The sequence below is a fragment of the Manihot esculenta genome, chromosome 9 (genome assembly GCF_001659605.2).
Source record: "Manihot esculenta cultivar AM560-2 chromosome 9, M.esculenta_v8, whole genome shotgun sequence".
Taxonomy (NCBI): domain Eukaryota; kingdom Viridiplantae; phylum Streptophyta; class Magnoliopsida; order Malpighiales; family Euphorbiaceae; genus Manihot; species Manihot esculenta.
This window is the reverse complement of record NC_035169.2, coordinates 24,341,953-24,368,493: the sequence shown is the minus strand read 5'-3', so window position 1 is coordinate 24,368,493 and position 26,541 is coordinate 24,341,953. Positions and strand designations below refer to the sequence as shown.

At 34.3% G+C, this 26,541-nt stretch overlaps 1 protein-coding gene and 1 pseudogene across 1 annotated transcript; both read right to left on the bottom strand.

Annotated features, from left to right (window-relative positions):
* Positions 1–4,359: 4,359 nt before the first annotated feature.
* On the bottom strand, positions 4,360–5,814 carry LOC122724631 (exopolygalacturonase-like). Its single transcript, XM_043960162.1, has 3 exons — positions 5,683–5,814; positions 4,675–5,175; positions 4,360–4,584 (listed from the first exon to the last, which is right to left on the bottom strand). The coding sequence occupies exons 1-3, from the start codon at positions 5,812–5,814 to the stop codon at positions 4,360–4,362; spliced, it is 858 nt and encodes a 285-aa protein (XP_043816097.1).
* Positions 5,815–19,638: 13,824 nt separating this feature from the next.
* On the bottom strand, positions 19,639–26,529 carry LOC110623257 (annotated as a pseudogene).
* Positions 26,530–26,541: the final 12 nt, after the last annotated feature.

The window sequence follows — 26,541 nt, the reverse complement described above, 5'->3', positions numbered from 1 at the left end:
CAGGCTTCAACATAAAAGGAGATATAAGTGTTTTGAATGAGATTTAAAAAATTATAAAATATAATTTGTATTATAATAAAATTTTCAAAACAGTTAATAATTTGGCATGTTGTATTGAGAATTAAAGTTTTGGGAACAACTAGAAATTATATTTAACCATTAAACCAAATATACCCTTATTCTCCTGTAAAACTGCTACATATAGTATTAGTCCTTCAATTCTATTCTTAATACAATTTAACTCGATTAATCCCATTAATATAGTATTATTTAATTTTGTAGAAAAAATATATATTTTTAGTCTATTTTTCCACTTCAATACAGAGAATATTTCTTTTCTATATATCATAAAAGGCATATGAACAAACATTGTTTCTTTATATCTCAATATACACTTATATCTCTATACTAATTGAGATTAACTTGTTGAATACCTTCACTAAAATTGCAATCTATTCAACACTTAAACTTATAAAAATGATAATAATTAAACACAAATTCGTTATATTATTGATGGTTTATAAAAAAAAAAACGTAAAAATTGATCATACATTTTGTTGGTTGTGCACTAATTCTTGCTAACAGTATTATTAATTTTTATAAGTTGATTAAGTTAGAAGTGTAACAGCTCGGAAACTGCCACCCTTTTGTAACGGCCCGAACCGCCACTGGCACTAGGATCCAGATCGGCTTAAGGCCGCCGGGACCCGTAGTAAGCCACAAAACATCCTGTACATTTGGTCTAATCCCATACATGATCAACTGTTTCTTTAAAACTATAAACTTTTCCACATCCCAGGCTTACCCTGAACATGGTCTAAAACTGAAAACCGTTCTTTACTTTCCAAGCTTAACTCGTGCATGCGCATGCTCATATCTTATCCCCACTCTGGAGTCCACAAAGGCTGCTCTAATGGAGAAACAACTCATTCGTTAAGCTTGGTTATCATGGAAATCATCATGAAAACATTTCATACAAAAGGAAAAAGTTTATCTTAAAAATTTCATGATCATGTACAACCAAAAAAAAGACTAACCAACACTAGGCAAAGCACAGCTCTATACCTTATCTCGTATACTTTTCTTAACTCTACTCTATCTCTATACAACATGCTTTTTCCATTTATAACCTTTATATACCTCATGTTCATACATCATGTCCATACATCATGTCCATATATCATGTCCACTACTATACTATACAAACATACATACATAACATAACATATCATCGCTTAATCTTTACATCATCTTGCATAAACATATACATCAAGCTTCTCTCATACATAAACATGCCACTCTATCAAAACTTAGCTATGCTATTACAGCCCAACATGGCAACCCGTGCTTAAACTATGCTTTTCCCATATCTCACTCTGCTGAACTCTAGCCCTGCAAAATTGGGGTTAAGGGAATGGGGTGAGCTACTAGAGCCCAGTGAGTAGAAACCATAAAACAGTTCATTCATTACATGCTTTCATGGAATGTGTCACAACACAAACATCTCACATCTCGGATTAGACATGATCCCAGAACTCCCTCTATCGGTGCCCGGCCCCTAAGGAGCATCCCAGTCACTACATGTACTAGAGCCCGGCCCCCACTACGGAGCTCCCAAAGGTCTTATCTAGACATAACAGATTATGGGCTACTGAGATCGCCTTGGTCCATCCCATCAACAATAATAATGCAATGCAATGCAGCATATTCGTGATCTCTAATGTAATACAACCTAGTATCACATGGCATCCATGATGCGTGTCTCATGCTCATACTATCATTATCTTTAAACATTAATTTTAAAACATGCATAGTTAGTTCTACTCCCCTGAAGCCAAGCAGCGGCTAACTCTGGGCCAACTCTAACACTGGAGTTAAACACCTCGCCTCAGGTCTGATCCTACACAAGAGGACTCACATGAGGTGCCAAACAACTCTAACATAACTCTAAAACATCTCCCCAAAGACCCCCTAAAACATCATAAACATGCATGGAAAAACATGCAAAGGAAGGCAAAACAGGGCACCTTCGGCGGCACTTTCGGAGGCCGAAAGTCCTCTCCAGAGCCGAAACTCAACCTTCGACGGCACTTTCGGCGGCCGAACCTCCCCTCCAGAGACGAAAGTCCAATCCTTCGGGGGCAGGTTTAGGCAGCCGAAACCACCTCCTCAAGGGTTCGGCGGCCGAAACTCCTTTTGGCGGCCGAACCTGAGTTCCTCCAGAACCCAGATCCATGCACCAACAAGCCTCCCTAAACCTTCTTAACCCTCTTAACATGCATATAACCTCTTAAAACCATGCACAAACCCTTAAACATGCATATAGGAGCTTAAAACAACCTTAAACTCCAACACACAACATCACATAACCACATATAGCAAACAAAGGCATAAAGGGTGCATAAACCCCTTCATGCACAACTCATGCAAACCATGCAACTTCTACCCTTTCCCTCCATAAAACTTGCTTAAAACACCATAAAACATAAGGATCAACACTTACCTCTTGAAGAACTAGAGTTGGTGTGATCCTAACTTCAAAACATGGAGAAACCAAGCTTCAAAAGCTTCAAACTCCAAAACCTTGCTCAAAGCTCACAACTCTTCAAAACAAGGATAAAACTCATCAAAAACCATGAAAGAACTTGTAAAAACCATGAAATCATATCAAGGAGGACATGAGCTCACCTTGGGTGGGAAGAGGAAGAAAACTTACCTCTTGAACCGACCTAAAGGGCTTTTATAGGTGGCTTGGTCAACCACTTCCGGCTGCCAAACTTGCACCCGCAACTCTACCACATTCGGTGGCCGAACATGGGGTTCGGGGGCCAAAACTGCACCACCTTCGGCGGCCGAACCTTGTTTTTCCCTCCTTAACCTTTTCTCTTCAAAACTCATTTCCTTTCCTTTCAAAACCATAAAATCACTTAAAACATTTTAAGAAACCTTTTTAGAAAAACTTCATTTTACCCTTGCTATACCCCTCAACAAGGATCCGACATCCGAGATTCCACCGGACGGTAGGAATTCCGATGCCTGAACGAGCCGGGTATTACAATAAGAATATATTGTTATCATTTTAATGAAAATTTATAGTCCAATTAGCTAATTTTCAAGTACAATTAATAATAAGTGAAACTATTTCTGACTTCTTTTTATAAATAATCCATTATATGGTTAATTTATATTTAATTTTTGCAGTTTTTGTAAGATTAAGGATTCAATAGATTACAATTATATTTCAAGTATTTAAAGTATTTAACGGGTAAATATGAAACGGATATAAGTTCAATTAAGTCTTTATACTTTTACTCGAGAACCAAATAAGTCAAATTTAAATTTTAGGTCAATTGAGCCTCTATACTATTATTCAAGGATCACATAAGCCATCATTTAATATAATATTATTTTTTAATAACAAAATATTTTTTTAATAATAATATTTTTTCTATGATAAAACTTCATTTTTTTAATTTTAAAACTTATTTATTATGTCTTAATTTTTTTAAATTTTATGGTAACTAAAAAAACTAAGTTTAATATTCTTTAAATTATAAAAAAATATTTTATTATTAAAACATAATATTATATTATATTGTTAGGACTTATTTGGCCCGCAACAAAAATACAAGGACTTAATTGGTCCTAAATTTTGAATTGCGCTTATTTGGTCTTGAGGAAAAGTATATAGACTTAATTGAACTTATTTCTAATATGAAATAATATAGTAGTGTAAGTATAATTTTCTATAAAATAACGTATTCAACATATGTCAACTATAAGATAAAAAACAATTTACAGCCACTAATTATTTTTCCTCTCTCTCTCAAAATTCACTCAACTCAACCATTCACAATTTAGACTAAGTACATGCTACCCTATTTCCGTTGATTATTCTCCTTTTGTAATTGACTATTAGTTAAAAATAAGTTAAAATTAAACCCTTTAAATAATTTCTTCCTCATAAAAATTCTACTTAAAACTTTTAAAACAAAATTTAAACAGTAATAAACTTTCTATTTTATTTTGAACTACTAATTTTATTTAAATTAGCATCAACACCATATATGATAATGGGTTATATTATTAGCTTCAAACAACGGATAAAATTAATCATAATTTTGCTATGTAAAATAGAATGCCGCATAATAAAATATATTAGCAAATTTTTTTTAAAAAAAATAGCAATATTTGATTTCTTTTTTTATCAGTTAAAAAATTGTAACAAAAAGGTATGATTAAAAAAATAATAAATAATTTTTTTCTCAATAATTGTCGGATATTAATAGTAGGAGAGCACTTAATGTTCCTCTATATATAATTAACTACAAAAAAATATGTAACAGTAGATGTGACTTTCTATTTGCATCCCTCTGGAATCTTCCCTACAATTGTTGGCTTAACATCAATGCATTCAGATTTTGCTGGGCCTTCAGGACCACTATATGTCAAGTCAATGTTCGCAAGTTCCACTTTTTCACATGGGACTCCACTGCTGCATATAAGTTGAACGGTAAGAGCAGTTGCAGAAGTTCCCTTTATATTTTTGAAGCTAACATCACTAATCTTCACTTTAGATGGTTCCTGGAAAAAAAAAAAAAAGAAGAAATAATTATTTATACAAACAATAAGTAATTATCGTATAATAATATATTATTTTGGAACAGTTATCACCTTTTTATTGCATTTGTTCCATGGACAATACATTTGATCTACAATAATAGGATTGGAGACATTTTCCATAGTAATATCTTGGAAATGAATATTAGTTGCAGTATTAGGAAACATTACAGGCCAAGTTTTAATTCTAACACCATTAGTTGTACCGGTGAGGGTGCAATCGGAAACAGGATCTTCATTCTCATACTTCCCCAAGCTCCCTATGCTGATGCCATGACCAGGTCCACATGCCACTTTTGTGATTTTTAGATTTTCGGTTCCATCACCAATAGAGATACAATCATCACCCGTGCCTATTTTGGCATTAGATATAGTCACTCCCTTTGATCGCCCAATATGAATTCCATCCGTATTAAGGCTACCTTCAGGTGTACTGACTTTGAAGCCTTCAACTGTGAAGTCATCACATCCCAATACATTGACGTGAAAGTACTTGCTATTAAGAGACGTTATGTCACGAACTAAGCCTTTGGTAATGAAGTTAAACCTTATATTCTGATGAAAAATGTAAAGCAATAAAAGCATTTTAGAAAAGTTTTGGTACGTAATTACAATTTATGGTAAATTTAAATTAGTAACATTTTGTAATATCGTGTAAACTAAGAAAAAAGTACCATAGGATGTTTCTTGCAATTTTTTGGATCTTTGTCACAAGATACTCCCTTCCATGCAACTTGTCCTTGACCATCTAAAGTTACTTTTCCAGATAGTGTGAATTGATCAATATGGTTAAAATTAAACCAACCATCCCCCCTGCAAGCTCTGGTGGGGCTTGCACGGTTCCCTGAACTTCTACCTCTATTGCCCCTTTGCAAGGACCTGTAACATTCACTATACCTGCCAAGAATTTTCCTGCTGGAATCAATATTTTGCTAGATCCTGCTGCTGCGCAAGCCTCTTTTCAAGCATCCGCTATAGCCTAAAAGATAAAGGAAAGAGAAAGGTAAGAATTTTAAGTTTAGCTAATATCCTAATATTCATGGGTGAATTATATGTTTATACCTGACTTGCATCTGCTTTTCCATCAGGTGCTGCACCAAATTTTGTTATATCAAAAATAGCTGCCTGTGCTTGATCAAGAGAGAAATTTATGAACAATAGAGATACAATTGAGAAAATTATTTTAGTATCCATTATTTTTTTTGCTTCCTCCCTTCTTTTATTTTTAATAAAGATTTTAGAATGATGGATTGATTTATCTTTCTACATGCTGCTTTATAAGGCTAAAATTTACCAAATTTAACTAAATACTAATAATATTTTATATATTTGGTATTAAGCAATTTTTTTAGAACCTCTGTATTTGGAAACGTTGAATGTTCTAAGCTAAAATTAGATTCCCAAAATGTACCATAGGTTATATCATCCAAATCTCATGTTGTGGTTATGATGACATGTAGATAATTTCTCATGTAATTCTTAAAGCTAAAGATTATTTGTTGGAGAAAGACTTAAACAGGTTGATTTTTTTCACTTTTGATATTTTAGTAAGATAATAAAGGACTGAAGAATAAAAAGAGAAAAATTATGTCTAGACTCTGAATTATGAAATTAAGGGAGTCATGTGCGTAATGAAAGACACAAGGAAATAAGGAACAAAGTCTTGCTTAAACTCTAAGTCTCAGATGCACTACGTTATGGGCATAACATATCTAACGAATGAAATCAGAGTCTAATTCCATATTTGACACACAATTTGATGATCCTTATCCGCAAAAACATATCAAACTCAATTGTTTTAGGAAAAATAAAGCACAAAATGCAAGTGAAATCATGGATGTACCTAAATACACTTTTCCATCTAATTTTGGTTACTTGTATTTAGGCTAAACTAGGATTTTTAGTACTATACAAAGATGCTATTTTGATATACAACATCATCTTTTACTCTTGATTAATTTTGGGAGCCTGAAAACATTTTTCTTATTGCATTTCAACCATAAACATATGTAGCAAAATTGTCTTTTTAGTTGAAGGATAATTGAAGTTTTAGGTCATTTAGTTGTGAGATCTAATTGGTTTTATTATTTTCTTAATTTTTCTTGGTATTTATATTATTTTTGTACCTACTATTTATTATTGTTCTATTGATTGTAGCATTAAGGTGTCATTGCTCAATCAATAGGATAATATATTGTTATTCAAGTTGATTAAATTCATAATTATTTTAGTTTAATATGAAATTAGTGGTGAATTAGTTTAAGTAAAGCCTTTCTAAGGAACAAAATAATCAGACTAAAATGAATCGAGCTTTGTGTTATTAGTTAGAATCAGGTTCTTCTAATTCCTCATGTAGTAATTGGATTAAATTATAATAGCGTCTCCTACTACTTTTCAAAAGCTAAAGCTAGTTAACGAACATCTCTTAACTAGTTTAAAAACTAAGATTGAGTGACTAAAGTTTCTTCGACATCTATAACTATTTTATCTATAAATAATTAGAAATTATTTTTGCATCAATGATCAACCAATAAGACAAAAACTGAGATTAAACTTTCAGTGAATTAATCTCATATTGATTTTCTCGCTTAAATCTAATTACTTTACTTCTTTTAGTTGGTTTAGGTTAATTTTCATTAAAGTAATCTTTAATTCCTTGCTTTTTAAAACTCCCATTTTATTTTTATTTTTATTTTGTCGTGCAAGTGAATTAACTTCCTTCCAATCTCTATAGGACAAACCCTGCTCACCACTATCGCAATTTAGTTTGATTTAGAAAAGTAGAAATTTATTTTGGGTGGCCTCGACACCCACTAAATCTTAGCGCCATTGCTAAGATATAGTTTTAATTATTTTAGTAATTCTTTTGAATGGTACATTCTTGTAATACCCGGCTAGATTCAGACATCGGAATTCCTACCGTCCGGTGGAATTTGAGGATGTCAGAGGTCTTTGAACGGGTAAGAGAAAGGTTTCTAAAATATTTGCAAGTGTTTTAAAGGTTTAGCATAGAAAACGAGTTGAGTTTCGTGGAGAATTGGCCAAAGGAGTTTCTGTTATGTTCGGCCCCCGAAGGTGAAGTTCGGCCGCCGAAAGTGCCCAATGTTCGGCCCCCGAAGGTTATGTTCGGCCCCCGAAAGTTGCATGGTTTTGCATGCAGTTTCGGCAGCCGAAGCTGAGGTGGTCGGTTAGTTGTGCATGCTCCTCAGTCCGTGGTTTGGCCAGGTGTTCACCTCCAGATCATGACCAGAGGTTAGGCCACGTCTCCCTTGACTCATCTGCAAGCTTTTAATCAGCTCATGCAGAGGGTTGCTCGTTTGCAAGAAGGTTTGAAGGTTTTGAGAGAAAAGAGAGGTTTTGGTGGTTTGACGCTTGTGAAGGGGATTTGTTGAGTTCAAGTTGTTCCTCTGCTAGTTTTAGGAGGTAAGAGAGGTCTTTATACTTGTTTTATGGTTTTAACAGCTTTTAAAGAGGTTAAGGGTAGAGTTGCATGTTTAGGTTTTAGAGTTTAGTTTTGATGTTTTAATGGTGAAAGCATGATTATATGTTGTGTTAGTTGTTTTGTTGGAGTTTAAGTTGTTTTAAGCTCCTTTATGCTTGTTAAAGTGTTTATGCATGGTTTAGAGGGGTTACATGCATGTATTGAGAGCTGAGCAGGTGATGGAGGTACTGGCAGGCGTCCTTGTGCACGAAACTAAGTTCTGGATGAACTCAGGTTCGGCCGCCGAAAGTCCAAGTTAGGCCGCCGAACATGCCTGACTTTCGTCTCTGGAGGAGACATTCGGCCGCCGAAGGTGCTGCCGAAGGTGCCCTGTCCAGCCTTCCTTTGCTTGTTTTGCATGCATGTTTTGAGGTGTTTTAGAGGGGTTTTGGGAAGGTGTATAAGAGATGTTTATCTGTTGTATAGAGTATGTTTGGTACCTCATTCAAGTCCTCCATTGTAGGATTAGACCCGAGGAACCGAGGTGTTTAGCAGTCGTAGCTGTTTCAGAGTTAGAAGTAGCCCAGCGTTAGCCAAGCAGAGGCTACAGGTGAGTGGAACTAAACTTAATATTTGTTTTGAGAAATGATACACTTCTAGCATGATCCATGCATCATAAAATGCCATGTTTTGTATTAGGTTGTATTGCATTCGATTCACGAATATGATGCATTGCATAAGATGATATGTGTATGGATGAATGTTGAATGATTCTTAGCCCTTGATAGAGCACAGAGTACAGACACAGAGTTATGGCATGAGGTAGCCATACCAGGTCGCCCCTGGATAGTCCAGGTCTCTCCTGGTACTATGAGATAGACAGTTTGACCTGACACAGATAGAGAAGTCCAGGTGAGGCCTAATCGCCCCTGGCACAGTTGGCCTTGTGATAAAGTCAGGAAAGAGAAGTCCAGGTGAGGCCTAATCGCCCCTGGCAAGTTGGACATATTGTTATATGTATACAGTAAAGGGCTATTGGTGAGAAGTTCATCCTTAAGGTGATATGTTTGTGATGTGCTACATTTCATGATAGCATGTAATTAATGAACGGTTTACTGTTCCTTCTCACTGGGCTGTAGTAGCTCATCCCACTCCCTTTAACCCCAGTTTTGCAGGTTCTGAGATTAGCTGTGAGAAGTAAAAGTCAGCAAGAGTAAAGAGGAAGGATATGCATGAATGTATGTTTGTAATAGCATAGTGGACATGATGTAATTAAAAGATTAGTTGTCATGTAATGTATCGATATGTACTGTCATTTACTGGATAGACTTGTGCTTTCTCTAGTGTCTTTGCCATAGTGTGATGTATGATTAATCCCTTGGTACATGCATCCTGTTTTACGTTTCTTGATGAGAAATGTGTGAGTTGGGCTTAACGTATGGCTTTGATGAGATACCAATGGGATGTGTTACAGATTAAAAGGGTTTCAATCCCTTGACCCACAGCAGATAGTAGTCCCTGGTATAGGCCCTAAGGGCCATTTCAGATTGACATATCTAAGTAGCAGCAGTTAAGCCTACAGAGTTTTACAGGATTGTTGAGTCGTTTTGTATCATGTTTGGGATTTATCAGGTACACAGAGAGTATAGTTGGCTGACTACGGGTCCCGGCGGCCTTAAGCCGATCTGGATCCTAGTGCCAGTGATGGTTCGGACCGTTACTGAGGGGTACCGGTTTTTGGGTCGTTACAGATTGGTATCAGAGCTTAGGGCCTCAAGAGTACGGTGTGCTGAGCATCTTTGCTCAAGGACTAAAGATATCCCACATCGGAAAGAGGTGTTGTCTGGTATAGGAAGGGAAGCACAATAGGTAAAATCATGTCCACGAGGATAGGATGTGGAGTCCTGTCTTGCATGATGATGTGAAATGCCATGATGAGCTGCATGTGCATTATTGATATGTTTGATATGTGTTGTGGATTCATGTGTTCTCACATGGATCATTTGATGATATTTTTGTGTGATGTTGTGTTTGTCAGAGGCAGGATGAGAGGAACTCGTCGATCTGCTTGATTGACTGGAGCTCCGCCGGAGAATGAGGGCATGGATGCCCAACTCCCTGTTCTGCAAAAGGCAACATCAGATAGTTTAAGCAGAGAAGGTACATCAAGGGACCCTAGAAGGTCTAGTGATGAGAGTAGAAGGGGCATTGTTCAGGGTGGTATGTCAGGGTTTATGAGAGTCGTATAGGAGGATGAGCAGAGCAGAGATGGTAGTTTTGGCATGAGCAGGTTAGGAGGAGATATGGGTGAGTCTCAAGGAGGCACTCAGGCCTCGAGATTTGTTCCACCTCAGTATCCGTCCTACCAGTGGGGGGCAGAGTACCCGATGAGAGGTACATCAGAGTTTCCTAGTTATCACCCATATCCCACCTTTATGCCCTATCCTTCCTTTTATCCGCCATATCCACCGCCACATCCACAGTATACCATGTTTCCACTCTTCTTTGGTTATCCAAGTTTAGCAAACCCTACCTCAGGGAATGTTGCACCTCCTCCACCACCAATAGAATCAGTAGCCCCAGTTGTCCAAATACCTAAGCCTAGTTCACCTGGAGGAAGTAGGGTACAGATGACAGACTATTTGCGGTTAGATATTCCCAAGTTTGAGACTGGTGATGACCCTTTTGAGTATCTCAGAACGGTCAAGATGATAATTGATGAGTTGGGAGCCAGTGAGAGTAGAGCCATTCAGATGGCAGGGGTCACATTGAAATGTGAAAAGGCAAGGGAATGGTTCAACCAGTATGTGAACCCGAGGGTAGAAAGCTTATCCTGGGAGCAGTTTGCAACAGAGTTTGCCGAAGGGGCTTTTCCAGATAACGCAAGGAAGAGGTTCCATGATATAGTAGATATGGCACAGAAGAGAGAAGCTAGTGCCAAACTTGTAGGGACAAGTGATGTGAATCTCTCCCCTCTGCACGAGGCTGGTATAGAAAGGAAGAAGGGAGGTAGAGGCCTCAGACGATCAAAGAAGAACAAGTTCTGGAAGCAGATCAAGTCTGGTCTGGGAATAGGTGAGGGATCGAGCTCTGGTTTGAACAACTCCAAATGTCCGAGGTGTGGTAGGCTGCACAAGGGAGTCTGTTTAGTAGGGACAACAACATGTTTCAGGTGCGGACAGGAGGGGCACATAGCACGTGAGTGTTCCACCGCAACTTTGATAACACAGTCCCAGCAGACAGCCTCAAACAGAGTGACTCAGCCAGGAGCTTTAGCTTTGGCATTGGGCAGAGGCAGAGGGAGCGAGATCACTCCTTCTTCCACAGGTTCCCCAGGTGAAGGTCCATCAGTACCAGCACGGATCTTCGCTTTGACGCAGCAGGAGGCTGACACATCAGACATGGCGGTGACAGGTACTTTTCACTTCCATATGTTTTGATGTGTCTACTCTTAGAGACTCTGATGCTTCGTTTTCCTTCGTGCTTGAGGGATTAGAATGTCCTCTTTAGGTCAATAGACCCAAGTGTGATCCATCAGCGGCAGAGTTAGTCTGCCAGTTGAGTTCAGTGCTAGTTCAGTGCTAGTTATGAGTAGGTGCCTTCCAACTGACCTAGTGGTTCTAGAGTGATTGATTGACATCATTCTAGGGGTGGATGGGCTAGCTACTCATAGTCTTGCTTGAGATAGCAGAGACAAAGTCGTCAGGCTTAGAGATCAGGGTGGCTCACAAGTGGTATGTTGAGGGGACAGTGTAGAGATGCCTGAAATGTAATATCAGCCCTCTAGGCTCGTAAACTGGTTAGGAGAGGTTATCAGAGGTTTCGTGCTTTTGTCAGAGAGTATAGAAGTTCGTCAGATTAGGAGGGGAACCAGGTTGAGTGCCCGCAGCCAGAGAAAAGTTTTAGATATTGTTCCAAACAAGCCGTCAGGTTTACCACCTGCTAAGAGACTAGAATGGGATATAGGACTGATGTCTAAACCCAGAACCATTCTTCGTCTTCTCTGTAGGATGACACCAGTAGAGTGAGAAAGATAGAAAAAGCCAAACGAGTAAGTAACTAGAGTTAGTAAGCCTGGAAAGCTGCTTGAGAGTGTTGCTATGAGACGCTATGGCCTTGGATTTTATCCAGGTATAGGGAGAATGATCTCTCATCTCCGAGTGCAGCCCTCAAGGATAATCAATTAGTCAGAGAACAAAAGAAGAAAGAGAAGAGTAAGTAAACTAGAAGAGAATAGAAAAAGAAAAGAGGAAGAATAAGTGTAAGTTTAGGAGGAGCTTTCAGTTTAATCTGGGATTAGGTAGTAGTTGAGGCAGAGAAAAGAGTCAGTCTTTTCTTCAGTAGAGTCCTGAGGGAAGATTCGTTAGCTTTCGCTTGGATCTTCATCCTGACTCAATAGGAGGCTCACACATTGAACACGGTGACGTCAGATACGTTCACTTGAGGGTGTTCAGATGTGTAGGTTGTCGTGGACCCTGATGTTTCTTTCCCTGTTGTCTTGAGAGCCGTAGATAGAGGGGGGTTTGATGACTTCTGGGCTTCGAGTGTTTTCTCTAGTGGACCCGAGTATGATCCATCTGAGGCAGCGTCAGTCAGTTCAGCTTAGAGTTTGTGGTGAGTAGATGCAATCCAGCTGACCTTATGGTTCTAGAGTTGACTGGTGATGTCAATCTAGGGCGGATTGGCTAACTACTCATAGTACTACCTGTGTCTGCAGAAACAAGGTAGGAGAGTTCAGAGTTCAGAGGCTAAGATGGATCAGAGGCAGTCCGTTAGAGGGACAGTAGAGGGGTGCGTAGAAGTTAATGTCAACCCACCATTGGCTCATCGTTTACACAGGAAAGGTTGTCAAAGGGTTCTAGCTCTTGTGCGCACGTTTAGTAGTCAGGTTAGGGAATCAGTCTCAATGCCCGTTGCTAATGAGTTCTAGATGTTTTTGCCCAGACGAGCTGTCAGGTTTACCATCTGTCAGGGAGTCAGAGTTTGGAATAGAAGTGGTGTCTGGACGCAGACCTATTTCTTTCCTTCTACCCTACAGGATGGCACCTGCAGAGAGAGCATAGTCAGAGTAATATAGAAAAGCTTGGTAGATAAAGGTTCTATCCGACCTAGTACCTCACCCTGAAATGTTCCAGTGTTGGTGTGAGAAACGAAGGATGAAACCTTGAGATTTTGTAACGACTGTGAGCAGTTGATGCAAATTCACTGCCAAGGACAGGTGTTCTCTTGTCGAATTGATGATGATAGATCTAAGATTCAGAAACTATGTGCTGAGAGTTAGAGAAAAGCAATTGAATAGAGCTGAGATCAGAGTTGTAGTAAAGAGTCTATACCAGAGGTAAAGGGTACAATAAACTGCTCAGCGACTCTTGAGGCAGATGAGATGTTAGCTGCCCTCAGTCAGAAGTCGTTTATCAGTTTATCCTATAGAAACAGATAGCTCGAAAGCTAGAGAGCTAGAGAGCTAGAGATAGTCCAGTATAGTTAGCAGGGATCAAAAGAGAAGAAGCCAGTTGAGTTAAAAAAAACAAAAAATAAAAATATATAAAGAGAGAAGCATGCCCATTATCTGCGAAGTAGTGTGGAATTTACGAGAACACGGCATCGAGGCCAAGTTCTATCAGACGAGTTCAGTTTTGGGGCATGTCTGTTTGAATCTAAAAGAGATAGACAGGTAAAGCTAGAGACAAGGACAGAAGAGTATGAAGACAGCGAAGAAGAGTCAAAGAGAAAGAAACGGTAGCAATCAGTGTAAAGTGTGAACACCGATTAAGCAGTTAAGGGTCAACAGAGTTAGGAAGTAGAGAAAACCCGAGAGGGTTTCCGTCAGTAATCTCTGTGTCTCTTTGCAGAGGAAGGTGTTCGGCTTTCCTTACTTTCTTATTTGCATGTGTGTTTATTGTGTGAACATTCGAGGACGAATGTTCTTAAAGGGGGGAAGAATGTAATACCCGGCTAGATTCAGACATCGGAATTCCTACCGTCCGGTGGAATTTGAGGATGTCAGAGGTCTTTGAACGGGTAAGAGAAAGGTTTCTAAAATATTTGCAAGTGTTTTAAAGGTTTAGCGTAGAAAACGAGTTGAGTTTCGTGGAGAATTGGCCAAAGGAGTTTCTGTTATGTTCGGCCCCCGAAGGTGAAGTTCGGCCGCCGAAAGTGCCCAATGTTCGGCCCCCGAAAGTTGCATGGTTTTGCATGCAGTTTCGGCAGCCGAAGCTGAGGTGGTCGGTTAGTTGTGCATGCTCCTCAGTCCGTGGTTTGGCCAGGTGTTCACCTCCAGATCATGACTAGAGGTTAGGCCACGTCTCCCTTGACTCATCTGCAAGCTTTTAATCAGCTCATGCAGAGGGTTGCTCGTTTGCAAGAAGGTTTGAAGGTTTTGAGAGAAAAGAGAGGTTTTGGTGGTTTGAAGCTTGTGAAGGGGATTTGTTGAGTTCAAGCTGTTCCTCTGCTAGTTTTAGGAGGTAAGAGAGGTCTTTATACTTGTTTTATGGTTTTAACAGCTTTTAAAGAGGTTAAGGGTAGAGTTGCATGTTTAGGTTTTAGAGTTTAGTTTTGATGTTTTAATGGTGAAAGCATGATTATATGTTGTGTTAGTTGTTTTGTTGGAGTTTAAGTTGTTTTAAGCTCCTTTATGCTTGTTAAAGTGTTTATGCATGGTTTAGAGGGGTTACATGCATGTATTGAGAGCTGAGCAGGTGATGGAGGTACTGCCAGGCGTCCTTGTGCACGAAACTAAGTTCTGGATGAACTCAGGTTCGGCCGCCGAAAGTCCAAGTTAGGCCGCCGAACATGCCTGACTTTCGTCTCTGGAGGAGACATTCGGCCGCCGAAGGTGCTGCCGAAGGTGCCCTGTCCAGCCTTCCTTTGCTTGTTTTGCATGCATGTTTTGAGGTGTTTTAGAGGGGTTTTGGGAAGGTGTATAAGAGATGTTTATCTGTTGTATAGAGTATGTTTGGTACCTCATTCAAGTCCTCCATTGTAGGATTAGACCCGAGGAACCGAGGTGTTTAGCAGTCGTAGCTGTTTCAGAGTTAGAAGTAGCCCAGCGTTAGCCAAGCAGAGGCTACAGGTGAGTGGAACTAAACTTAATATTTGTTTTGAGAAATGATACACTTCTAGCATGATCCATGCATCATAAAATGCCATGTTTTGTATTAGGTTGTATTGCATTCGATTCACGAATATGATGCATTGCATAAGATGATATGTGTATGGATGAATGTTGAATGATCCTTAGCCCTTGATAGAGCACAGAGTACAGACACAGAGTTATGGCATGAGGTAGCCATACCAGGTCGCCCCTGGATAGTCCAGGTCGCTCCTGGTACTATGAGATAGACAGTTTGACCTGACACAGATAGAGAAGTCCAGGTGAGGCCTAATCGCCCCTGGCACAGTTGGCCTTGTGATAAAGTCAGGAAAGAAAAGTCCAGGTGAGGCCTAATCGCCCCTGGCAAGTTGGACATATTGTTATATGTATACAGTAAAGGGCTATTGGTGACAAGTTCATCCTTAAGGTGATATGTTTGTGATGTGCTACATTTCATGAAAGCATGTAATTAATGAACGGTTTACTGTTCCTTCTCACTGGGCTGTAGTAGCTCATCCCACTCCCTTTAACCCCAGTTTTGCAGGTTCTGAGATTAGCTGTGAGAAGTCAAAGTCAGCAAGAGTAAAGAGGAAGGATATGCATGAATGTATGTTTGTAATAGCATAGTGGACATGATGTAATTAAAAGATTAGTTGTCATGTAATGTATCGATATGCACTATCATTTACTGGATAGACTTGTGCTTTCTCTAGTGTCTTTGCCATAGTGTGATGTATGATTAATCCCTTGGTACATGCATCCTGTTTTACGTTTCTTGATGAGAAATGTGTGAGTTGGGCTTAACGTATGGCTTTGATGAGATACCAATGGGATGTGTTACAGATTAAAAGGGTTTCAATCCCTTGACCCACAGCAGATAGTAGTCCCTGGTATAGGCCCTGAGGGCCATTTCAGATTGACATATCTGAGTAGCAGCAGTTAAGCCTACAGAGTTTTACAGGATTGTTGAGTCGTTTTGTATCATGTTTGGGATTTATCAGGTACACAGAGAGTATAGTTGGCTGACTACGGGTCCCGGCGGCCTTAAGCCGATCTGGATCCTAGTGCCAGTGATGGTTCGGACCGTTACTGAGGGGTACCGGTTTCCGGGTCGTTACAATTCTAATCCTTTGGGTAGACTCAACTTCAAACAAGGAATCGAGAAAACCGTGAGGAGGTTGAGAAAAGAGATCAAATCGAGAGACGAAAATGTTTCATCCTCCAAGTCTAACAAAGAGGTATTGGTTGCTGTCGAGGGAACAAATCATGGGCACAGAAGAAACAATATCTGACCCAAACAATTCTTTTAATGAATTTGAAATTGAGAAAAATATGGCTAATAAGCAAGCAATCAATGATGTCAACGATGTTGTTGATTCCCAACCACTTTGTATCAACTATTAAGAACTAAGTGCAACACTTAAGCTAAAGTCATGATTGATTTATCTACTCCTCATCTTTTGAGGACGTGAAACGGAAGATCCCCATGGGTGCTTGAGTTCCGTATTGCATGCTCCTATATGAGACATAATGAGTTTTCGAAGAACAAATTAAGCTGAGGGCATTTCATTTCTCATTAGTTGATGATGCAAAAGATAGTTACATTACCCACCTTAGGCTCAGTCACCACATGAGGAGAGAGGGCGAAATTATTTTTGGACCAACTTTTCTTGCTTTTAGAGTATCTGCAATTAAATATTAAATTTAAAGAAGCAAGAAAAGGAATACATAAACAAGAACATGAAAAATGTTGAGCCTGTAGCTATCATCTGCATTTTAATTCGACTCTAAGTATAATGTCCATTTTAATTCTTCTGAGCCTGTTGCTGATTTGACTTTATTTTTTCTATTTAAATGAAATTTATCTTTTAGAATTTATTATTTATTATGTTCTTTTTTAATTTTAAATTAATTGTTACATGAATAAGTTATATTTTATTTACTATATATGTTGTATAATTAATTAATACTTTTTCTATTTCAACAAAAAATAACTTAATATATACCCATATTATTTATTTTATATAGGAAAATTAGTATGAGAAGTCAAATTTTGTAAGTCCTTCTGATTTTATCCAAATATTTAATTCGTAAAACTAAATGCCAAACACCAAACATTTATTTATTGATTTTATCTAAATTTAAAAATTAAAGCTGGAAAAGTGTTTATATTTGCATGGTATAACACGTGTCATTCTTTATTATGTTTTCGTGGTCTGACATGCCATATAGATAACTATTTTTTCTCTAAATAGGCTTGTTGGTCTGAAAATCTAAACATTCTATGCCATTTTATAATTTAATCTAAAATCTTATTTTGTGGCACGGCATACCAAATTTTCAAACGTTTTAGCAATTTTTAATCAAAGGGTATTGTTATAATTTTTCATATTAAAAATCTCGATTGTCAAATTTTTGTTTTCTAATACATTTTTTAAACAAATTATAGGAAAAAAGGTAAAAATATAATATATATTAGTGTTTTTCTATTGGACATTATGGAACATTAAAATCTTGTCTCTTGGCAGAGGCTGAGCTTACATGTTTTGTTTCTTATTTGATGAGTATACTATGGCGTAGGGAATTCAGGCTTCAACATAAAAGGAGATATAAGTGTTTTGAATGAGATTTAAAAAATTATAAAATATAATTTGTATTATAATAAAATTTTCAAAACAGTTAATAATTTGGCATGTTGTATTGAGAATTAAAGTTTTGGGAACAACTAGAAATTATATTTAACCATTAAACCAAATATACCCTTATTCTCCTGTAAAACTGCTACATATAGTATTAGTCCTTCAATTCTATTCTTAATACAATTTAACTCGATTAATCCCATTAATATAGTATTATTTAATTTTGTAGAAAAAATATATTTTTTTAGTCTATTTTTCCACTTCAATACAGAGAATATTTCTTTTCTATATATCATAAAAGACATATGAACAAACATTGTCTCTTTATATCTCAATACACACTTGTATCTCTATACTAATTCAGATTAACTTATTGAATACCTTAACTAAAATTGCAATCTATTCAACACTTAAACATATAAAAATGATAATAACTAAACATAAATTAGTCATATTATTGATGGTTTATAAAAAAAAAAAAAGTAAAAATTGATCATACATTTTATTGGTTGTGCACTAATTCTTGCTAACAGTGTTATAAATTTTTATAAGTTGATAAAGTTAGAAGAATATATTGTTATCATTTTAATGAAAATTTATAGTCCAATTAGCTAATTTTCAAGTACAGTTAATAATAAGAGAAACTATTTCTGACTTCTTTTTATAAATAATCCATTATATGGTTAATTTATATTTAATTTTTGCAGTTTTTGTAAGATTAAGGATTCAATAGATTACAATTATATTTCAAGTATTTAAAGTATTTAACGGGCAAATATGAAACGGATATAAGCTCAATTAAGTCTTTATACTTTTACTCGAGAACCAAATAAGTCAATTTTAAATTTTAAAACAATTGAGCCTCTTTACTATTATTCAAGGATCACATAAGCCATCATTTAATATAATATTATTTTTTAATAACAAAATATTTTTTTAATAATAATATTTTTTATATGATAAAACTTCTTTTTTTTAATTTTAAAACTTATTTATTATGTCTTAATATTTTTTAAATTTTATGGTAACTAAAAAAACTAAGTTTAATATTTTTTAAATTATAAAAAAATATTTTATTATTAAAACATAATATTATATTATATTGTTAGGACTTATTTGGCCCGCAACAAAAATACAAGGACTTAATTGGTCCTAAATTTTGAATTGCGCTTATTTGGTCTTGAGGAAAAGTATATAGACTTAATTGAACTTATTTCTAATATGAAATAATATAGTAGTGTAAGTATAATTTTCTATAAAATAACGTATTCAACATATGTCAACTATAAGATAAAAAACAATTTACAGCCACTAATTATTTTTCCTCTCTCTCTCAAAATTCACTCAACTCAACCATTCACAATTTAGCCTAAGTGCATGCTACCCTATTTCCGTTGATTATTCTCCTTTTGTAATTGACTATTAGTTAAAAATAAGTTAAAATTAAACCCTTTAAATAATTTCTTCCTCATAAAAATTCTACTTAAAACTTTTAAAACAAAATTTAAACAGTAATAAACTTTCTATTTTATTTTGAACTACTAATTCTATTTAAATTAGCATCAACACCGTATATGATAATGGGTTATATTATTAGCTTCAAACAACGGATAAAATTAATCATAATTTTGCTATGTAAAATAGAATGCCGCATAATAAAATATATTAGCAATTTTTTTTTTAAAAAAATAGCAATATTTGATTTCGTTTTTTATCAGTTAAAAAATTGTAACAACAAGGTATGATTAAAAAATAATAAATAATTTTTTTCTCAATAATTGTCGGATATTAATAGTAGGAGAGCACTTAATGTTCCTCTATATATAATTAACTACAAAAAAATATGTAACAGTAGATGTGACTTTCTATTTACATCCCTCTGGAATCTTCCCTACAATTGTTGGCTTAACATCAATGCATTCAGATTTTGCTGGGCCTTCAGGACCACTATATGTCAAGTCAATGTTCGCAAGTTTCACTTTTTCACATGGGACTCCACTGCTGCATATAAGTTGAACGGTAAGAGCAGTTGCAGAAGTTCCCTTTATATTTTTGAAGCTAACATCACTAATCTTCACTTTAGATGGTTCCTGAAAAAAAAAAAAAAGAGAAGAAAAAATTATTTATACAAACAATAAGTAATTATCATATAATAATATATTGTTTTGGAACAGTTATCACCTTTTTATTGCATTTGTTCCATGGACAATACATTTGATCTACAATAAAAGGATTGGAGATATTTTCCATAGTAATATCTTGGAAATGAATATTAGTTGCAGTATTAGGAAACATTGCAGGCCAAGTTTTAATTCTAACACCATTAGTTGTACCGGTGAGGGTGCAATCGGAAACAGTAATTCCGGAAACAGGATCTTCATTCTCATACTTCCCCAAGCTCCCTATGCTGATGCCATGACCAGGTCCACATGCCATTTTTGTGATTTTTAGATTTTCGGTTCCATCACCAATAGAGATACAATCATCACCCGTGCTTATTTTGGCATTAGATATAATCACTCCCTTTGATCGCCCAATATGAATTCCATCCGTATTAAGGCTACCTTCAGGTGTACTAACTTTGAAGCCTTCAAATGTGAAGTCATCACATCCCAATACATTGACGTGAAAGTACTTGCTATTAAGAGACATTATGTCACGAACTAAGCCTTTGGTAATGAAGTTAAACCTTATATTCTGATAAAAAATGTAAAGCAATAAAAGCATTTTAGAAAAGTTTTGGTACATAATTACAATTTATGGTAAATTTAAATTAGTAACATTTTGTAATATCGTGTAAACTAAAAAAAAGTACCATAGGATGTTTCTTGCAATTTTTTGGATCTTTGTCACAAGATACTCCCTTCCATGCAACTTGTCCTTGACCATCTAAAGTTCCTTTTCCAGATATCGTAAATTGATCAATATGGTTAAAATTAAACCAACCATCCCCCCTGCAAGCTCTGGTGGGGCTTGCACGGTTCCCTGAACTTCTACCTCTATTGCCCCTTTGCAAGGACCTGTTACATTCACTATACCTGCCAAGAATTTCCCTGCTGGAATCAATATTTTGCTAGATCCTGCTGTTGCGCAAGCCTCTTTCCAAGCATCCGCTATAGCCTAAAAGATAAAGGAAAGAGAAAGGTAAGAATTTTAAGTTTAGCTAATATCCTAATATTCATGGGTGAATTATATGTTTATACCTGACTTGCATCTGCTTTTCCATCAGGTGCTGCACCAAATTTTGTTATATCAAAAACAGCTAGCTGTGCTTGAACAAAAGAGAAATTTATGAACAATAGAGATACAATTGAGAAAATTATTTTAGTATCCATTATTTTTTTTGCTTCCTCCCTTCTTTTATTTTTAATAAAGATTTTAGAATGATGGATTGATTTATCTTTCTACATGCTGCTTTATAAGGCTAAAATTTATCAAATTTAACTAAATACTAATAATATTTTATATATTTGGTATTAAGCAATTTTTTTAGAACCTCTATATTTGGAAACGTTGAATGTTCTAAGCTAAAATTAGATTCCCAAAATGTACCATAGGTTATATCATCCAAATCTCATGTTGTGGTTATGATGACAAGTAGATAATTTCTCATGTAATTCTTAAAGCTAAAGATTTTTTGTTGGAGAAAGACTTAAACAGGTTGATTTTTTTCACTTTTGATGTTTTAGTAAGATAATAAAGGACTGAAGAATAAAAAGAGAAAAATTATGTCTAGACTCTGAATTCTGAAATTAAGGGAGTCATGGGCGTAATGAAAGACACAAGGAAATAAGGAACAAAGTCTTGCTTAAACTCTAAGTCTCAGATGCACTACGTTATGGGCATAACATATCTAACGAAAGAAATCAGAGTCTAATTCCATATTTGACACACAATTTGATGATCCTTATCCGCAAAAACATATCAAACTCAATTGTTTTAGGAAAAATAAAGCACAAAATGTAAGTGAAATCATGGATATACCTAAATACACTTTTCCATCTAATTTTGGTTACTTGTATTTAGGCTAAACTAGGATTTTTAGTACTATACAAAGATGCTATTTTGATATATAACATTATCTTTTACTCTTGATTAATTTTGGGAGCCTGAAAACATTTTTCTTATTGCATTTCAACCATAAACATATGTAGCAAAATTGTCTTTTTAGTTGAAGGATAATTGAAGTTTTAGCTCATTTAGTTTTGAGATCTAATTGGTTTTATTATTTTCTTAATGTTTCTTGGTATTTATATTATTTTTGTACCTACTATTTATTATTGTTCTATTGATTGTAGCATTAAGGTGTCATTGCTCAATCAATAGGATAATATATTCTTATTCAAGTTGATTAAATTCATAATTATTTTAGTTTAATATGAAATTAGTGGTGAATTAGTTTAAGTAAAGCCTTCCTAAGGAACAAAATAATCAGACTAAAATGAATCGAGCTTTTGTGTTATTAGTTAGAATCTGGTTCTTCTAATTCCTCATGTAGTAATTGGATTAAATTATAATAGCGTCTCCTACTACTTTTCAAAAGCTAAAGCTAGTTAACGAACATCTCTTAGCTAGTTTAAAAATTAAGATTGAGTGACTAAAGTTTCTTCGACATCTATAACTATTTTATCTATAAATAATTAGAAATTATTTTTGCATCTATGATCAACCAATAAGACTAAAACTGAGATTAAACTTTCAGTGAATTAATCTCATATTGATTTTCTCGCTTAAATCTAATTACTTTACTTCTTTTAGTTGGTTTAGGTTAATTCTCATTGAAGTAATCTTTAATTCCTTGCTTTTTAAAACTCCCATTTTATTTTTATTTTTATTTTGTCTTGCAAGTGAATTAACTTCCTTCCAATCTCTATAGGACAAACCCGTCTCACCACTATCGCAATTTAGTTTGATTTAGAAAAGTAGAAATTTATTTTTGGTGGCCTCGACACCTACTAAGTCTTAGCGCCATTGCTAAGATATAGTTTTAATTATTTTAGTAATTCTTTTGAATGGTACATTCTAATCCTTTGGGTAGACTCAACTTCAAACAAGGAATAGAGAAAACCGTGAGGAGGTTGAGAAAAGAGATCAAATCGAGATACAAAAATGTTTCATCCTCCAAGTCTAACAAAGAGGTATTGGTTGCTGTCGAGGGAACAAATCATGGGCACAGAAGAAACAATATCTGACCCAAACAATTCTTTTAATGAATTTGAAATTGAGAAAAATATGGCTAATAAGCAAGCAATCAATGATGTCAACAATGTTGTTGATTCCCAACCACTTTGTATCAACTATTAAGAACTAAGTGCAACACTTAAGCTAAAGTCATGAATGATTTATCTACTCCTTATCTTTTGAGGACGTGAAATGGAAGATCCTCATGGGTGCTTGAGTTCCGTATTGCATGCTCCAATATGAGACATAATGAGTTTTCAAAGAACATATTAAGCTGAGGACATTTCATTTCTCATTAGTTAATGATGCAAAAGATAGTTACATTACCCACCTTTAGGCTCAGTCACCACATGAGGAGAGAGGGCGAAATTATTTTTGGACCAACTTTTCTTCCTTTTAGAGTATCTGCAATTAAATATTAAATTTAAAGAAGCAAGAAAAGGAATACATAAACAAGAACATGAAAAATGTTGAGCCTGTAGCTATCATCTGCATTTTAATTCGACTCTAAGTATAATGTCCATTTTAATTCTTCTGAGCCTGTAGCTGATTTGACTTTATTTTTTCTATTTAAATGAAATTTATCTTTTAGAATTTATTATTTATTATGTTCTTTTTTAATTTTAAATTAATTGTTACATGAATAAGTTATATTTTATTTACTATATATGTTGTATAGTTAAATAATACTTTTTCTATTTCAACAAAAAATAACTTAATATATATCCATATTATTTATTTTATATAGGAAAATTAGTATGAGAAGTCAAATTTTGTAAGTCTTCCTGATTTTATCCAAATATTTAATTCTTAAAACTAAAGGCCAAATACCAAACATTTATTTATTGATTTTATCTAAATTTAAAAATTAAAGCTAGGAAAGTGTTTATATTTGCATGGTATAACACGTGTCATTATTTATTATGTTTTCGTGGTCTAACATGCCATATAGAATAACTATTTTTTCTCTAAATAGGCTTGTTGGTATGAAAATCTAAACAATCTATGACATTTTATAATTTAATCTAAAATCTTATTTTGTGGCACGGCATACTAAATTTTCAAACGTTTTAGCAATTTTTAATCAAAGGGTATTGTTATAATTTTTCATATTAAAAATCTCGATTGTCAAATTTTTGTTTTCTAATACATTTTTTTAAACAAATTATAGGAAAAAAAGTAAAAATAGAATATATATTAGTGTTTTTCTATTGGACATTATGGAACATTAAAATCTTGTCTCTTGGCAGAGGGTGAGCTTACATGTTTTGTTTCTTATTTGATGAGTATACTATGGCGTAGGGAATTCAGGCTTCAACATAAAAGGAGATATAAGTGTTTTGAATGAGATTTAAAAAAATTATAAAATATAATTTGTATTATAATAAAATTTTCAAAACAGTTAATAATTTGGCATGTTGTATTGAGAATTAAAGTTTTGGGAACAACTAGAAATTATATTTAACCATTAAACCAAATATACCCTTATTCTCCTGTAAAACTGCTACATATAGTATTAGTCCTTCAATTCTATTCTTAATACAATTTAACTCGATTAATCCCATTAATATAGTATTATTTAATTTTGTAGAAAAAATATATTTTTTTAGTCTATTTTTCCACTTCAGACATATGAACAAACATTGTCTCTTTATATCGCAATATACACTTATATCTCTATACTAATTCAGATTAACTTATTGAATACCTTCACTAAAATTGCAATCTATTCAACACTTAAACTTATAAAAATGATAATAACTAAACAGATATTAGTCATATTATTGATGGTTTATAAAAAAAAAAAAAAGTAAAAATTGATCATACATTTTGTTGGTTTTGCACTAATTCTTGCTAACAGTGTTATAAATTTTTATAAGTTGATAAAGTTAGAAGAATACATTGTTATCATTTTAATGAAAATTTATAGTCTAATTAGCTAATTTTCAAGTACAGTTAATAATAAGAGAAACTATTTCTGACTTCTTTTTATAAATAATCCATTATATGGTTAATTTATATTTAATTTTTGCAATTTTTGTAAGATTAAGGATTCAATAGATTACAATTATATTTCAAGTATTTAAAGTATTTAACGGGCAAATATGAAATGGATATAAGCTCAATTAAGTCTTTATACTTTTACTCGAGAACCAAATAAGTCAAATTTAAATTTTAGGACAATTGAGCCTCTGTACTATTATTCAAGGATCACATAAGCCATCATTTAATATAATATTATTTTTAATAACAAAATATTTTTTTAATAATAATATTTTTTACATGATAAAACTTCTTTTTTTTTAATTTTAAAACTTATTTATTATGTCTTAATATTTTTTAAATTTTATGGTAACTAAAAAAACTAAGTTTAATATTTTTTAAATTATAAAAAAATATTTTATTATTAAAACATAATAGTATATTATATTGTTAGGACTTATTTGGCCCGCAACAAAAATACAATGACTTAATTGGTTCTAAATTTTGAATTGCGCTTATTTGGTCTTGAGGAAAAGTATATAGACTTAATTGAACTTATTTCTAATATGAAATAATATAGTAGTGTAAGTGTAATTTTCTATAAAATAACGTATTCAACATATGTCAACTATAAGATAAAAAACAATTTACAGCCACTAATTATTTTTCCTCTCTCTCTCAAAATTCACTCAACTCAACCATTCACAATTTAGCCTAAGTGCATGCTACCCTATTTCCGTTGATTATTCTCCTTTTGTAATTGACTATTAGTTAAAAATAAGTTAAAATTAAACCCTTTAAATAATTTCTTCCTCATAAAAATTCTACTTAAAACTTTTAAAACAAAATTTAAACAGTAATAAACTTTCTATTTTATTTTGAACTACTAATTTTATTTAAATTAGCATCAACACCATATATGATAATGGGTTATATTATTAGCTTCAAACAACGGATAAAATTAATCATAATTTTGCTATGTAAAATAGAATGCCGCATAATAAAATATATTAGCAATTTTTTTTTTAAAAAAAATAGCAATATTTGATTTCTTTTTTTATCAGTTAAAAAATTGTAACAACAACGTATGATTAAAAAAAAATAAATAATTTTTTTCTCAATAATTGTCGGATATTAATAGTAGGAGAGCACTTAATGTTCCTCTATATATAATTAACTACAAAAAAATATGTAACAGTAGATGTGACTTTCTATTTGCATCCCTCTGGAATCTTCCCTACAATTGTTGGCTTAACATCAATGCATTCAGATTTTGCTGGGCCTTCAGGACTACTATATGTCAAGTCAATGTTCGCAAGTTCCACTTTTTCACATGGGACTCCACTGCTGCATATAAGTTGAATGGTAAGAGCAGTTGCAGAAGTTCCCTTTATATTTTTGAAGCTAACATCACTAATCTTCACTTTAGATGGTTCCTGGAAAAAAAAAGAGAAGAAATAATTATTTATACAAACAATAAGTAATTATCATATAATAATATATTGTTTTGGAACAGTTATCACCTTTTTATTGCATTTGTTCCATGGACAATACATTTGATCTACAATAATAGGATTGGAGACATTTTCCATAGTAATATCTTG

Bases quoted from the DNA above. Each gene is read 5' to 3' on its own strand.
- LOC122724631 (XM_043960162.1), bottom strand. From the start codon at position 5,814: ATGGATACTAAAATAATTTTCTCAATTGTATCTCTATTGTTCATAAAT. The intron at 5,176-5,682 runs GTATAAACATAT...ATTTTTCATCAG, and splicing joins GAAAAGCAGATGCAAGTCAG to AATATAAGGTTTAACTTCAT. The intron at 4,585-4,674 runs GTGATAACTGTT...TTTTTTTTCCAG, and splicing joins GGAACAAATGCAATAAAAAG to GAACCATCTAAAGTGAAGAT.